Source organism: Centroberyx affinis, unplaced genomic scaffold (genome assembly GCF_046629955.1).
Source record: "Centroberyx affinis isolate AG114_WGS23_722 - 3 ecotype Tasmania unplaced genomic scaffold, CSIRO-AGI_Caff_v1 ptg000109l_1, whole genome shotgun sequence".
In the NCBI taxonomy this organism is placed as follows: Eukaryota; Metazoa; Chordata; class Actinopteri; order Beryciformes; family Berycidae; genus Centroberyx; species Centroberyx affinis.
The window spans coordinates 935,001-948,839 of NW_027278811.1; the positions used below are offsets into that span (position 1 = coordinate 935,001).

General features: G+C 43.1%; 1 protein-coding gene across 1 annotated transcript in view; it reads right to left on the reverse strand.

Moving 5' to 3' along the window:
* Positions 1 to 13,445, reverse strand: part of LOC139649684 (tyrosine-protein kinase yes-like) — a 19,948-nt gene extending 6,503 nt beyond the window's left edge. Inside the window, exons 1-6 of the mRNA XM_071526164.1 lie at positions 13,123 to 13,445; positions 3,556 to 3,876; positions 1,953 to 2,052; positions 1,200 to 1,298; positions 791 to 894; positions 547 to 696 (exon numbers count right to left, since the gene is read on the reverse strand). Coding sequence (XP_071382265.1) covers positions 547 to 696; positions 791 to 894; positions 1,200 to 1,298; positions 1,953 to 2,052; positions 3,556 to 3,868 — 766 coding nt within the window. The 5' untranslated portion in view covers positions 3,869 to 3,876; positions 13,123 to 13,445. The remainder of the gene's footprint in view (positions 1 to 546; positions 697 to 790; positions 895 to 1,199; positions 1,299 to 1,952; positions 2,053 to 3,555; positions 3,877 to 13,122) is intronic.
* Positions 13,446 to 13,839: the final 394 nt, after the last annotated feature.

A 13,839-nucleotide genomic window follows, 5' to 3' on the forward strand; every position in this document is an offset into this window, starting at 1 on the left:
AGCAGTGCAACGCTCCCTCTCTTGAGTCCCTGTATGAGCAGACTAGGATTCAGCGTTTTTAAAGCCATTCTGTTTCATGCATCATTTCAGTCCATTTGATATGGATGGATTTAGACGCTGTTATGATAACTGTGTTGAAATATGAATGAGAAGAAGTGGTTTTTAACACACCAAACCCTCTCCAGAGTTAGGAAGCAGTCAAGTGGGATCACAGAGATTTAACCCTCTTCCCCCTCAGGCTGGGGAGCAGGGAGAGAGAGAGGGGGGTGGCTTAAAAATGGCAGTCTCTCCATCAATTATTATGAAAATGGAAGGCTATTCATTTCCCTTGGGAACACTCTGCGGCCTGTGGCAGGTAGCACAGACAAACTCCACATGAAGGCTCGGGTTGGCGGGTGTGACTAAGGGTAATTTTCAGGGTAATTCCTAGAAGTGTGATGAAAGAGTATGATGAATAATGAATGCATGTGTGTGTGTGAGAGAGAGAGATGGAGAGAGAGAGAGAGAGATAGAGATAGAGAGCGAAAGGCTCTGCATACTACATACCCGTATAGTGTTTGACCAGCTTCTGTAATGTGTCAAACTGCGCCCGCGTAGTGATGTAGTATCCTCCGCTGTCAAGCTTGCGGATCTTGTAGTGTTTCACATTGTCTCCTTTGGCGTTGTCCCAGTCTCGTATGGAGAGGGAGAAAGCACCTAAAGAAGACAAGGGCAATGGTATGGTTTTCTTCCATCATAGTACATACTCATACACTTGGGGCAAGATAATAGTGCTTGAAGTGATCCTTACCTTTAGTAGTTTCACTTTCTCGCACCAGGAAGGTTCCTCGATGGTTCCCTGGATTCAACAGCAACCTCTCAGCATCTTTGCGTCCCATTTTACCAAAGTACCACCTGTACAAAGACAGGTTGGCATAAAAGAAACACGTCAAACTCAGAATGACTTCGTCAAGTTGATTGGTGATTGCTGGAAATCAGAAGCACAGAACTATGTGTGCCTGCTTGGAACATCAAAATCACATGGCCTGTTTGTGCTGATGATGAAGATTCTAGCAGGACCTGATGCAAGACTGTCAGCACTGGAGCGTGGACTGAAACGCAGCCCACGTGAGACCGGATCATGCTAGTATCGTTAGTCTCCTGCGGCCGTCGCTGTGGATGGCATAATGAGGTTATGAGAATGGGGGACAAGGCCTTACTCTTCAGCCTGGATGGAGTCAGCAGGGGCCACATAGTTGCTGGGGATGTAGCCTTTCTTCCCTGTGTTGATGGAGCGGGCCTCCCACCAGTCTCCCTCTCTGCAGGGAGACAGTGATAGAAGACCAGATGAAGGACTCGTTCATTTAACAGTCAACCAAAGCCTGTGACTCACTCAGAGTTTGGCTTTGCACCAATGCATTTATATCATGTAAAGGATCTAGGGATTGATTCCAGGGATGGAAATTTTCTTTGCCCAATAGGCCATGGTTAATAATTTACAGATCAGGTTAGTATAACATTATCCTCATTTTAACCAGCATGGGGGCTTCTGGAAACGGTTAGGAGGTAGCAGCCAAATCCTTTAGTTCCATCCCTGATTCCCTTTGAACTCAATTGTTCTGTGTCAGTTTCAAAAGATTTGTAAATTGCATTTAAAATGCAAGGGAGGAATGAATGGCATTGTGGCAATGGGATTGAACAGGACTAATCTAGTTTACATTACAAAGCTACAACCTCAGGCGCCATCTCTGCCGGAGCATTTAGATAAATAAATAAAAGATCTACAGTGCTGTGCAGAAAGCCAGAATCTGGAAACAAGTAGTAATCTAACTCATTCATGAGGGTAGATACACACTGAACAGGTGCAGCTGAGGATTACTGCCCTAAAGACATTTTTTATCACTGCGCTACTCACAAGGAAACAGGGCTTCAAATCTAAATCATGCCCCGTAAACTGAGAGAGAGACACTTACGTATTGTTGATGATCTGGAAGCGGTCTCCTTTTTTGAACGAAAGATCATCTGACGTTCTGGCTTCATAGTCATACAAGGCAACAAAGAAGGTAACACCACCTGCAAGCACATGCATACACACAAACATAAATAAATACCTGGTGACCTTGTGAAAGTGAGTACTATCAACACATAACTGCATCAACAGAAATGACAATGATGCAGGTGCAGGACACTGAAATGACATCCTGTACAAAAGGCCTAACAGGCAGCAGCAGCAGGTTTGTTTGTGTGAAAGCTGAAAGGCTGCTTAGGGTAAATCTGTTACCCTGGTCGGAGAGCTCCTATTGATTTTCTTTGGCTTGTAATTCTATTGTATGGATGGAAATATGACCGTAGCTCGACTGCACAGTGACAGTGACAGTCAGACACGACGCAGGTCTGAAACACTGGCTGCAGTGGACGTTAAAGGGAAAGCCAGTATATCATGCCAGTTGCTAATTGGAATATTGCCCTTGGTTGTCTTAATGGAGATCTCATCAAGCCAGCTTAATTATTTAACAAGGTATTGGCACAGGGGAATGCTTGCATCAGCTCAAAGGCAACATCATAACAAGACATGAGTTATGGTGTCGGTCAACTCGTCATTCTGTCCCAGTCCAATATACTGTAAAACATTCTGCTTACTGGGCAGGTGCAGCTGGCAAATGTGGCACAGCTCACAGAAGAGATCACATTCATATACCCACCACTGAGAACAATGCTGTCAGCAATAATCCCGTTATCTCCTGCAGAAACCAAATAGCATGCCAGCGCCACCCTTCACCCCCCACTCTGAGACCAGATAATCCAACAGGGAGGAGGATTACAAGCTAAATCCCACCTAAACAGGAGGGTTCAATCTCATCTCTCTGCTCTTAGGATCGTTATAAGCTGCTCAGACACATTAAGAGTGATCACCGCTGATAACAGGACCTGCTGTAAATCTAACAGGGAAAAGCTAGTTTAGAAAATGACCGTGGCATTAGCTACAGTACAATATTGACATGTCAGATGAGCATAATGACCAAATTAAGATCAAGTATCAAGGATATTAAGAGGACAAAGCTCTCCCTGTTGCTCGCAGAACATTATCAGCAGGGTGATCATATCATAATAACACACTACCAAAGGTTCAAAGTAACTAAGTACATTTACTCAATGTACTTAAGTACAAGAGAGATTTTAAACTTTTACTCCACTACATTTCAGAGGGAAATATTGTACTTTTTACACTACATTTATCTGACGGCTGCAGTTACTAGTTACTTTGCAGAATAAGGCTTGACCCGCAAAACATACAATAACCTCATAAAATATGTTGCATTATTAAGAGTTTAAACTATCCAACAGTATATGGAGTAGTTAGAAATGCACATTAAAATACTTCTTACAGGTTAAAGCATCAATAATTTAACACTCTGAAAGGGACCGTTCTTCAGAAGTACTTTTACTTGTTACATTTGAATGCAGAACGTCTAGGCTACTTTTAATGAAGCTTTCCATTATGATATTGCTGCCATTACTTAAGTAAAGGATTTGAGTATTTTTCCACCACTGCACACTGCAACACACATTGCTTACCTGAGACGACGCCAGAGAACGAGTTGGGTACAGAAGCAGAATAGGAGGACGACGCTCCTCCAAAGGGGGTCATGACTGAGGAGCCGCCGAAGGGGGTGAGGGTGTGGTTGAAGCTCGCGGCCCCGGCCCCCGCCCCGGCCCCGGCGCCGGACGAAGACGAGGGAGACTGATTCTGCTGGAGCTGGGTGGGATCCGGCCCATAGTGGCCTATGTGAGGAGTGGCAGCGGCGGTGGCGGGGTCTGAAGCCGGGGAGTTCTCCGGCTGATACTTTATCGTAGGGCCTTTGTCCTCTTTACTCTTAATGCAGCCCATAGTCTCGCCTGGAGAGAGACAAACTCATCAGTTTAATGCTGGGAGAATGGAGAGCCTATACAAAGACAGCATGCAATTCATCACTTGCCAAGGTAATACATAAAGAAAAGTGAAGGTCCAAGAGAGGTTAAGGATTAACAATCGCAACATATGGCCCGTAGGCGCTGAAACATGCTGCATGAAATGAAAATGTAATAACCCGATATTGTCGTGTGAATCATTTTGTTGTTGTTGCAAAGGCTAAGACTATAAGCCATGTGGTAACTGGGACATAGGGGCAAATGCTAAAGCCGATTTAAATCACTCACGTCTCAAACATGGCTATGTATTTTCAGTTGTGCATACATGTTGGCGGGTGACAAGTGTAAAATGGAGGGATAAATAGCTGCGATTATGATTCCTTTGTTGTGGCCTACAATATGTCATTGCATTCCATAAAGAGATCATGTAATGTTTACAAACATTATGAATAAACAAATAGAAGCCCATCCGAAGCAATACTGCCTCAACATAGGCCTAGAGAGAATTAAGAAATGCTGCCATAAAGAAACATGTTTCCAGTATATACGCTGCAAGCTACAAGTCTGCCTTGTCGTGTCTCAAACCCAACAGCTGTAACACACAGACCACAATGTATATTATTTAACCAGTGTGTCCTTTTGGGGCCCTCCGTCTCACCATGCCAGAAGCATTAAAAGTCGGTGTCTCCATACGCATGGTTGTCATTCCTCCCTCTAACGCAATTGGCCAGTATAACATTGAGGCATTCCTTTGTGAAGCGAAGGCCTAGAAAATGTGGAGACGATCAGACACGCTGGTACAGAAGTCAAGGAGATCAGAATTGTTTTAATCGTCAAGAACGGCTGCACAAAGGCTTTGACTTGGTTAATTGGTGCTGACACATTACAGGACAGTAAAACAATACAGGATTGACACACTCGGCGCAGGCTGAAATTAAGTAGGACCTCGAATTCAGGCCAGACAAGATGTACGGTATGAAAATAGACAACACATAAACACAGAAGTATACATTCAAAGCCAAAGAACTGTTCTGCAGCACTGGCATAGTTGGTGACAGTAGTGAAGTGTCAATCATGAGCCGATTCAACAGAAGAGGGCCAACTTGAAAATGCAGTGAGGCAGTGGCAGCAGAAAACAAAGTGACAAGGATCTGCTGCTGCAGTAATGTATCTTTCACTGATCTTGGAATAGCAGCCTTGATCTTAGGAGGTTGGAGGGATTTTTCCTCATCAGAGGGAGGGGCGTAATAGAGAGTTCATCGAGTTCTCCAGCTGAACTGCCAAGGAAACCAACAAAACGGGGACAAACCGCAGAAACCTTCCAAGGATTCAGAGCACTTTGCTCAAATAAAACTGTACAACTGGTTAAATTGCAGGTTACGGCTCGTGCTGCACGTTGGTTGTCCTCTGTGAAACTATTTTATAAGTGGTCAGTCATTGGAGGCATGTCAAAATGAAACACAGATCTTCAAATTGCTTCAAAGGAATACGTCAATAAATCTAATCTCAGATGTTAGATCTATGGCCAATATGTTCAGACTGTTGGCATGGAAAAAAACTGTCTTTCACATTCCGAGCCAACCTCCCCTTTAACTCGAGACAAAACCGGTCTCATGGAAAGCAGAGTGCTTCGCTCAGTGGCTCGGTCGACCGTGGTGGGCTTGCATTTCATCATCAGGATGAAGAGTGCCTGGCTCTTTGGGTCAGCAATGAACTTACCACTCTATAAAAATACTGGCCAATGTCCCAGGAATATCTCCTTTTAAAAGTTTTGTTCCAAGATGATATAACCACCATTTGACAAAAGTGACACCTACACTTCCAAAATGATTCAAGGCACAAAATTAACAGAAATTATGATATTTTGTAAGGACATTAGGCGACTGAAGTCCTTGATTGTCCTTGGTTGACAAAATTAAAATATTACACTACAGACTGGGTCATTTATATTTATGCTGTCCAAGAAACTTCAGGTACTGATTTTTTTTTTTTTTTACCGATATGGATATATAGCATTTTGAAATATCTTTTCAACTATAAATACAATCAATGATATACTGTTGCTATCGGGTAGAAACCTTGTATCTCCAATAAACTTTCCAGGAGCTAAACTAAAAACAGCCTTGTCTCTAGCTTGATGACAATGCATCTTTGGCATTATCCAATGGGTTTTGAAAGGGCAAAAGAGGGAATGAAGCTCATTGTTTTTGGTTAAGATAGCTGATCTCTCCAAAAGAATAGCCCAAGGCACACTTCTTTGTTGAAAAGGTTAAAAAGCCTTTAATGTATGGGCTCCGTGTTTCAACTATACAGTCTTCATCAGGGCGGGGTTTTGAAAGGGTTTAATAAACCCAAGAGGTTGGAGAATTTTCTCAGCCTATAGAGGACCATGTATTCCTTAAATGGAAGTGAAAATATGAAAATTACAAAAGCTGGAGTTAGGAGTTTTACGACAACAACAATATGCTATATTTTGTTCTATAAATATGCATACAATCAGTGTATTCTTTCATAATGCTTATATAGAGCTTATATGTGTATCAAGCAACAGCAGGGTGTGTACACACACCTGTTCCCTGCTCATATTTGAATGAACAGAAAGCAGAGGGAAACATGATAGCATGATCCACCACCTTCACTAATAGCTGAAGTGACACTGCACTACGTTGCATAGCTGAAGGGGATTTTTCTGGAGCAACGTTATCAATACTACATTCCCAATGGCAGATCATTGCTCTTTATGCACATGAAACACAATATCTAGGTCTCCCTCTCATGATTCCCTCCAAATCCAGAGTGATAAGCAGAGCACAATACCGCTGCATGGCAGAGGCACAGGGAAAACATTTCCTCTGGCAGTTCAGATGACATTCCCATTAGCGGTGGTGGCTGTGTATGCATGAGCAAAATTATTTAGATCTATAGATAGAGAGGCAGCATGTTGGCTGAATCAGAGGGGGCAAGCAGGCAGTGCCAGCTCGACCAACTACTAGGAGGATTATGAGGGTGGAGGATTTACCCCAGCTGAGAGGATAATAACACAAAACAAACAAATGACAACCAGGGCCTAGAGATGCCCTGATGTGAAGACCCCTCTTCTGTAGCCACACTTAGACCTGATGGCCTGTACGACTGAATATTACTGGTAATTTTCTTGTTTTATCACAGTAAAAGATGTAGAGGGATGCAGGGAAGGGGAGACCTGAAAGACAGAAGCAATATTATATCTCAGACTGAGAGCTGAAAGCATGTTTAGGACAAAGACCCTTTCTTCTTCCTTCCATTTACTCTCATCTATAATCAATAGGAGCCACGCGCATCTTGAATAACATAAACAGTATGGCCTGTTTCAGTGTTTCAGAAAGGCGTCTCTGCTGGAGTGCTCTTAAGAGACTGTGATGATATGATGCAGGGTGGCTTTGCCTGGAGGCTCTGATCAGCTCAGCTACCCCTCTATCAGCGCCACCTCAGTTAAACCAGCCAGCCATCACATAATAACACCACGGGCTTTGGCTGCACACAGTACTGCAACACCAAGGACAGAATCCAGCGGCGTTGGATGAGGTGAGACACCAGCAAAGGAAATGGACTAAAATAACGAGACGTGGGTGGTACTCATAACGAAAGGTGCACTCTCTTTTGAGAAAGTGAAATCCACAAGGCCAGGGAACATTTCCCATCTCATATTGTATCAAACAAACATCCCACAGTGCAAAACAGTGAGGCCAGACTTGGCTGTCTCGGATAATAAACGTCAGTCCTCGCTGGCTTTGATGTTCAGGTCTATGAGAAACTGACAAATTCAATGCTAAAATTATTCATGAACAGCAGAGCCATAAAACACAAGGACAAGCTGTTAGTATGTTCGCCGACTTGCTGCTAATTATAGTAACATATTATAATTGCTGACAACATCCCACTGCCCCCAGGATGATAACATGACCTACAATAGCATACAGCATGAAAACATGAAAGGACTCCCAGTTGTCTCACTCACTGTGCTACACTATGAAGAGCCACAGAGAAACAATGACAGAGGAAGGTGAGGAGTTTAAACGGGAAAAGTTCACATTTCATCACACACACACACACACACACAGCTCTTTCCTCGATCTGATTTGAAAGGAGTGGTGCTGTTGTTTTATCAGGCAGAAACCAAGACAAGCTACTCTGTCTCGTTCTGTCAGATGCAGACATGTGCCATTCCAAAACTAGGTCAAAGTTAGCTCGACTTTTCTCTCAGCCTGAATCAAAGCATTGTGATCTGGGACAGCAAATTTAAGGAGTAGCTCAAGACACAGACGGCTTAAAATACTATTCTAAGTGCAGCAAAAGGTGGGGAAGAAGTCCCACTCTTTGGCCCACTTTGGTGTGAAATATATTGACGTATTAAAACAAAGATGTGTGTATTCTTTTTGCTGGTATGTGTTAAGCTTTCTTCATGCCAAAGCAGCCCATAAGACAGGAGCATGTCTCCTTTTCTTTAGTGTGAGGCAGCTTGATGTACAGAAAGTACAAGAAAATCTAAATAAAGACATGAGATGATCAAGCATTTGAAATCAGGGCAGCAAAAGTTTGAATGACTTGATTTTCCCCTGTTAGTTGTGTTCCTTTTATTTATTTATTTTTAGCACTTTATGACTTTGTTTACAAATGTTTTGCATTATCCTTGTAATTACAATCTCTCTCTTGATGGTGTTGAGTGCCATGGACTAGAAACCATCTTTTTTCTGAAGGCTAAACACGACCACCGAGCTGGTTGTTTCTGATCAGCTGGTTGCCTTGCTCAGGAACACTTTGGGCAAGGATGATCACTGTCAGCATTGGGGTTTGAACCAGCAACTTTTTGCTTGTCTCAAAGCAAGGTATGACAGAGACTAGAGCAAGTCACTTTGAGCACATGAAAATGAATGGGGAATATTCAAAAACTAGTCCATCAAAGGCTTCAACATAGTCAATACAAAAAGTATTCTAGGTCAGACTGAACAAAAAGTGACCAAACTACACTATACATATTTGTTGAAGTCTGAGCAGGCTGCAGATGTTCCCCTGAGGGACCTAGCCTTCCATGGACATCTGAGGTTCCTTATGACCCTTGACCCCTGACCTCCTGTCCCTGCATGTTTTCACCCAGAATTGTGTCTTAAATCAATACAGATAAGATTCAAAAGGAGAATGTCAAGCGTGTTTCATCAGGGCAGAGAGACAAGATCAAGAACTACTTTAAATGTTATAAACAAGTTTAAGTCTCTTTCATTTCGTTTCATTTTCATTTCAGTCAACTTTACTCTAGTTATGGATTAATACCAATCCCGATTTCAGTCAATCCGTAGGTCTATGAAAGTTTTAACTGTAGAGGATTGGAAAGAGCTGCACACACTAAACCCACAACAGACCGCAGTAAATCAGCTTCCACCATCAGCTCTAGGAGAAAAAATATTTAATACAGTAGTTGTGCATTTTACATAACAGAAAACTCTGATCAGAGAGTCAGACTATTTTTGGGGTTTCACACATAAACCTTATCTGAAAAGAAATGTCTTATATGAATAGATGTAATTCACGTCTATCAAACTGGCCCTATGTGTTCTAAAGCAATGAAATCCAAACTTTACATATTCGGGCTGTTATCATGAGGATGATAACTCAATACTAAGCTGCTCTCTTATCAATGAGCGCCCGGCAGTTTCCTTCCCCCACTCCGACCTCAGAGTGAGAATTCCACACCGGCTTCACAAAATGCTGATAGCAGCGAGGAGAGCTTTTTCTCTCTCACACTCAAACATGACAGCTAGGATGGCCGAGACGTTCTTTTCGACTGTCTTTTCTGATTTCGTACCGTGACTGACACAAGGGCCCATACAGATAGACGGTTTAGAAAGTGTCTGATTGTTTGAGCATGGTGTTATCCGTGTCTGCGGCGCGTGGAAGCAAGACTTTGGTGTCAGAAATAAGACAGATAGCCAGGGCCTAGACTCGCTTCCACCCGGCACTGTACTGTACCACAGCCCACCTGCTGTGGCTTTCGCTGTGAGGAATGTGGGTGGATCAACCGTGGAAAATACTCACACACACACACACACACACACACACACACACATACACCCACACAACATTAACACACTTAGACACACACACACTTTCAGAAGCAGAGAACCAACGTAAATGACATACATGGCTATGTTGTCTTCCTTCCAAATCATAAAATAATGGAGCTGTTGCAAAAAAGCCAAAGGAGTGAGGAGAGAAATAACATAATTTAGGGGATACTGATGGAAGCAAATGGGTAAACTTATAGTATAAGATGTGGCAGGTAACTGATGATGGTATGGTATGGTACAAAAGTAGACTGTGAATTATCCAATCCAGAACTTCCAAAATCATGGGTAATTAAAAATAATGTGTAGGAAATCCCTTGTTAATACAAGCATTTAAAATCATATATAATTAGACTGTAAAGCGTGTTTCAGAAAGCGTGCATGTATGTTCCATGTCTGTGTTTACATGTTTCACGTTTTCAGTACACTCTATCCTGATACTGAAACACATTTCGGTCCTCTTAGCGTTTCACTTGTTCGAACAGCCTCCTCTCCCCAGGGGTTTAGATTAGCTCGAGTCTACTGCAGTTGACATTTGGCTGGATGACAGACAGGCAGGCAGGCCGGCGAGGGAGAGGCACTGTGTGATGGGGAGTTCCTCCATCGGCCCGGCGGTCTGAGCGGAGCCCTGCCCTCCGTCTGGTTGGACAGCTGTTAGCAGCTGACACCGTGGCTGCAGACTGGGAGGGTCTTGGGAGGCTTTACTGGGCTTCGAATCCCCAACAGATGCTGCCTGCCACCTTCCACCGCATTCCTCCGATGCCAAGGGTTAAAACCGGGGCTGGGAAAATGTAGTTATCATATGACGATACAGATGTAAAGCCTCCAAGGGCGTGGAAAGGAACAGTCGCTAACTGGTGCATCACAGGGGTTATTACTGTATTTGGGGGGTAACGTTCATTTGTAAACGAGCTCATGGTGATGTGTTCCTGAAGCTTACATGGGTTTCAGTGAGGTAAGTGGTGCTAAACAGGGTTCCTACAGGCCTTGGAAAGTTTGTGGATTTGAGAAATATTAAATACGGTCATAAAAGTTATTGAAAATGAATGGATGGCCTTGAAAGTACTCGATTTTCTCAATTAAAATATAAATCCTCAGTTCTCTGCAGCTCTCTCTGTCCTATAGGAGGAAAATATATCTGTTGATATAGTGGCAGTTTACAAATGAATGATTTCACTATGATTTCTTGATTTGACATGATCATGAGAAAAGATGAGATCTCTATACGAGATGTCTGATTTTGACTAACGTCTTGTCCCAAAACACGCCAATTTTGAGTCCTCGAATTTCACCAAACACGACACTGAGAGTCGATGAAAAGCCTTTGAATTTCATGTCCAGAATGCTGCTGAGTAAACTGACGACAAGCTGCCTCCAGCTGGCACCGCCATGCAGGCTGCCCATGTCTCCAGTCATCAGCACTACAATTATTGTAATGCCAGAGAACAGACATCACACCTTTTCTAGAATAACAGGTCTTCTGGGAATACCTGAACACACGCAATTGAGTTTTGGGTAAGCATGTGCTATTTTGGGAATCAGTGTCCACAATCATCCTTTTGTCAGCAGGAAGCAAGACCGGCTGTTTGAACTGTCAACATCCCCTTGGCTGCTAGTGATACTGCGACAGTAAAACTTGTCCCGCACTGAAGAGTTGGACTCTCTTCTCTGACAAAATCTATCTGAAAATCTCTACAAATCTGAAAGCAGTGGCTCAAAAATAGTATTTTTGAGCCACTGCTTTCAGATTTTATACAGCTACTGGATATACACTCATAATTAAAAAATAAAACGAGTGCAACCACAGTTTTGTAGAGCTGCTTCACTGGTTTGGTGCCTTGCTCAAAGTGACTTGGGTGTCAGCTGGTGAGGAAGAGGACAGTGCTTCTCCTCAACTTCTGAGGATTTGACCTGTCAATGATCCAGCCACAAATGTGCACAAGTGCAGAGCTGGAGAGGATAAGCAGTATCCTTTACATGGCTGGTTCTCAAGTGTGACAAAGTGTGACAGTCAGTTTACTATTAGGGGGGTCAGCGGGACAGGATTACAGCAACGTCTCCTTCCCTATAGTCCCTGCCCTCAATAGAAGTGGAACTCAAAGCATAATAAACACCATATGATAGGGAAAAAGGCAGGAATGGTGATTCAGCTGTTCTGCCTTCATCTCTTAATGCATTCAGTGAGTTTGCCTTCAGCCAGTGCAAAGAGGAAAGAGTCACCAAAAAAAGGGCCTGAACCCCGTCGTCATCCTGACACTGATCCACATGCATTCAACATCCTTAGTCAACGATTTCACAACCACCATAACGTCTGGCACAGATATTTGAAAAGATGAGGTGGCACTTTTTGATTCTGATCATGTCTGAGTCTGGCCTGAATCATCAGGACACAACGATTCAAACCATAAGTGGGCAGCAGTTCTCTCTCCCTTGAATGGCAAAAATAGATGAAAACTGCTGAGCAATCTTTTGTGTTAAGTCGTCTAAATCGAATATTAGCGTGATGTTACGTGGATAAAATAGACGTTCATCAGCTGAAAACCAGTGAGCTGACAGTTTATCTACATGTTCGTCAATTTATTTTTTAAGTGTAACTTTTAATACTCTTCTTTACAAACAATATCCCTTCAATAACAAACTGTAAAGACTTGAAATCGTTATGTTTATCAAGACCAAGACAACCAGCTGAAGTGAACTGATTAATATTTAATCACTGTCATTCCTATAGTATCCATATAGGAACGTATTATAGCAGCCGGTGGTACTCAATGGTGAGTTATGGTGACTATTGATCCTGTCGTACTTCATAATATTTCGGCTATAATCTTCTATATGGTTTCACTATAATATTCCTATGGGGACTTGCAGCACAGGGTGTACTACTGTGATAAACAGTCTACAAATTATCATAGGAATACTATAGTTCTTATTGATGGGGAAATCGCCGTAGGGTTTATTAAACATTAACAACAACAGCCGACAGACAGGTATTTTAAGATTATTATAAGATAGCCTTATTCCTTTGTTGATGACAGAAGGTCAGCGAGGCGAACAGCAGCGTTTCGGCCCATCCTTATCTGCTACAGCCTATCCGTCTGCTCTCACAAAGCCTCATTTTATTATTATTATTTTTTACCTTTAGGAAATCCACGTCCTTCTCGGTTGTTTTTTCCTCCCACCAAATCAGATTCGTCCGGCGGAAAAACGAGTTTATTCCAAGCCCGACCGAGCCGCCTTCATCCTCACTTCATCCATCCAGCAGAGCAACTATGGTCAGATTTTCTATTGAAGTTAAATCAAAGCGGCACAAGTGTTACAGTCATTAAATAACAGGATGGCGGAGGCAGTGCGGGCGACCGTCATTATCATGGTCGACGAGTCAGTCGGGATGAATCCGGCAGCGGCATGATGGGGATGAAAAAACAGAAGTGAGACCCCAAAGTATCCCAGTTCTTTGTAGCCGATACTTCCTACTACTAAACTTGCATCAACCCCCACACAACAACATGGCCGACCTGCCTGTGGGATTGAAGCCTGCACAGCTGGAGACAGAGACGGATCCTTCCTGCACAGCTGCTCTGGGAACCGCGGGGAGGAAACACAATTACTGAACAGGCACTGACTGAAAACTGAAAATGTTAAGAGCTAATGTGAAACCTGAAGGCGAGCGAGCCGCCAGAGTGGAGTAGAGGTTGCATGGTTTATTAAAAAAGGGGGACTCGAGCGTCCTCATTTTTACAAGCCGAAAATAATAGCTCTCTGACGCCATCTGCTGGCTGTATCAGGCTACTGGATGATGGCTGCACATGAAAACTGCACTGATTTATTTTCAAGAGTAGTCTACATCTGCACT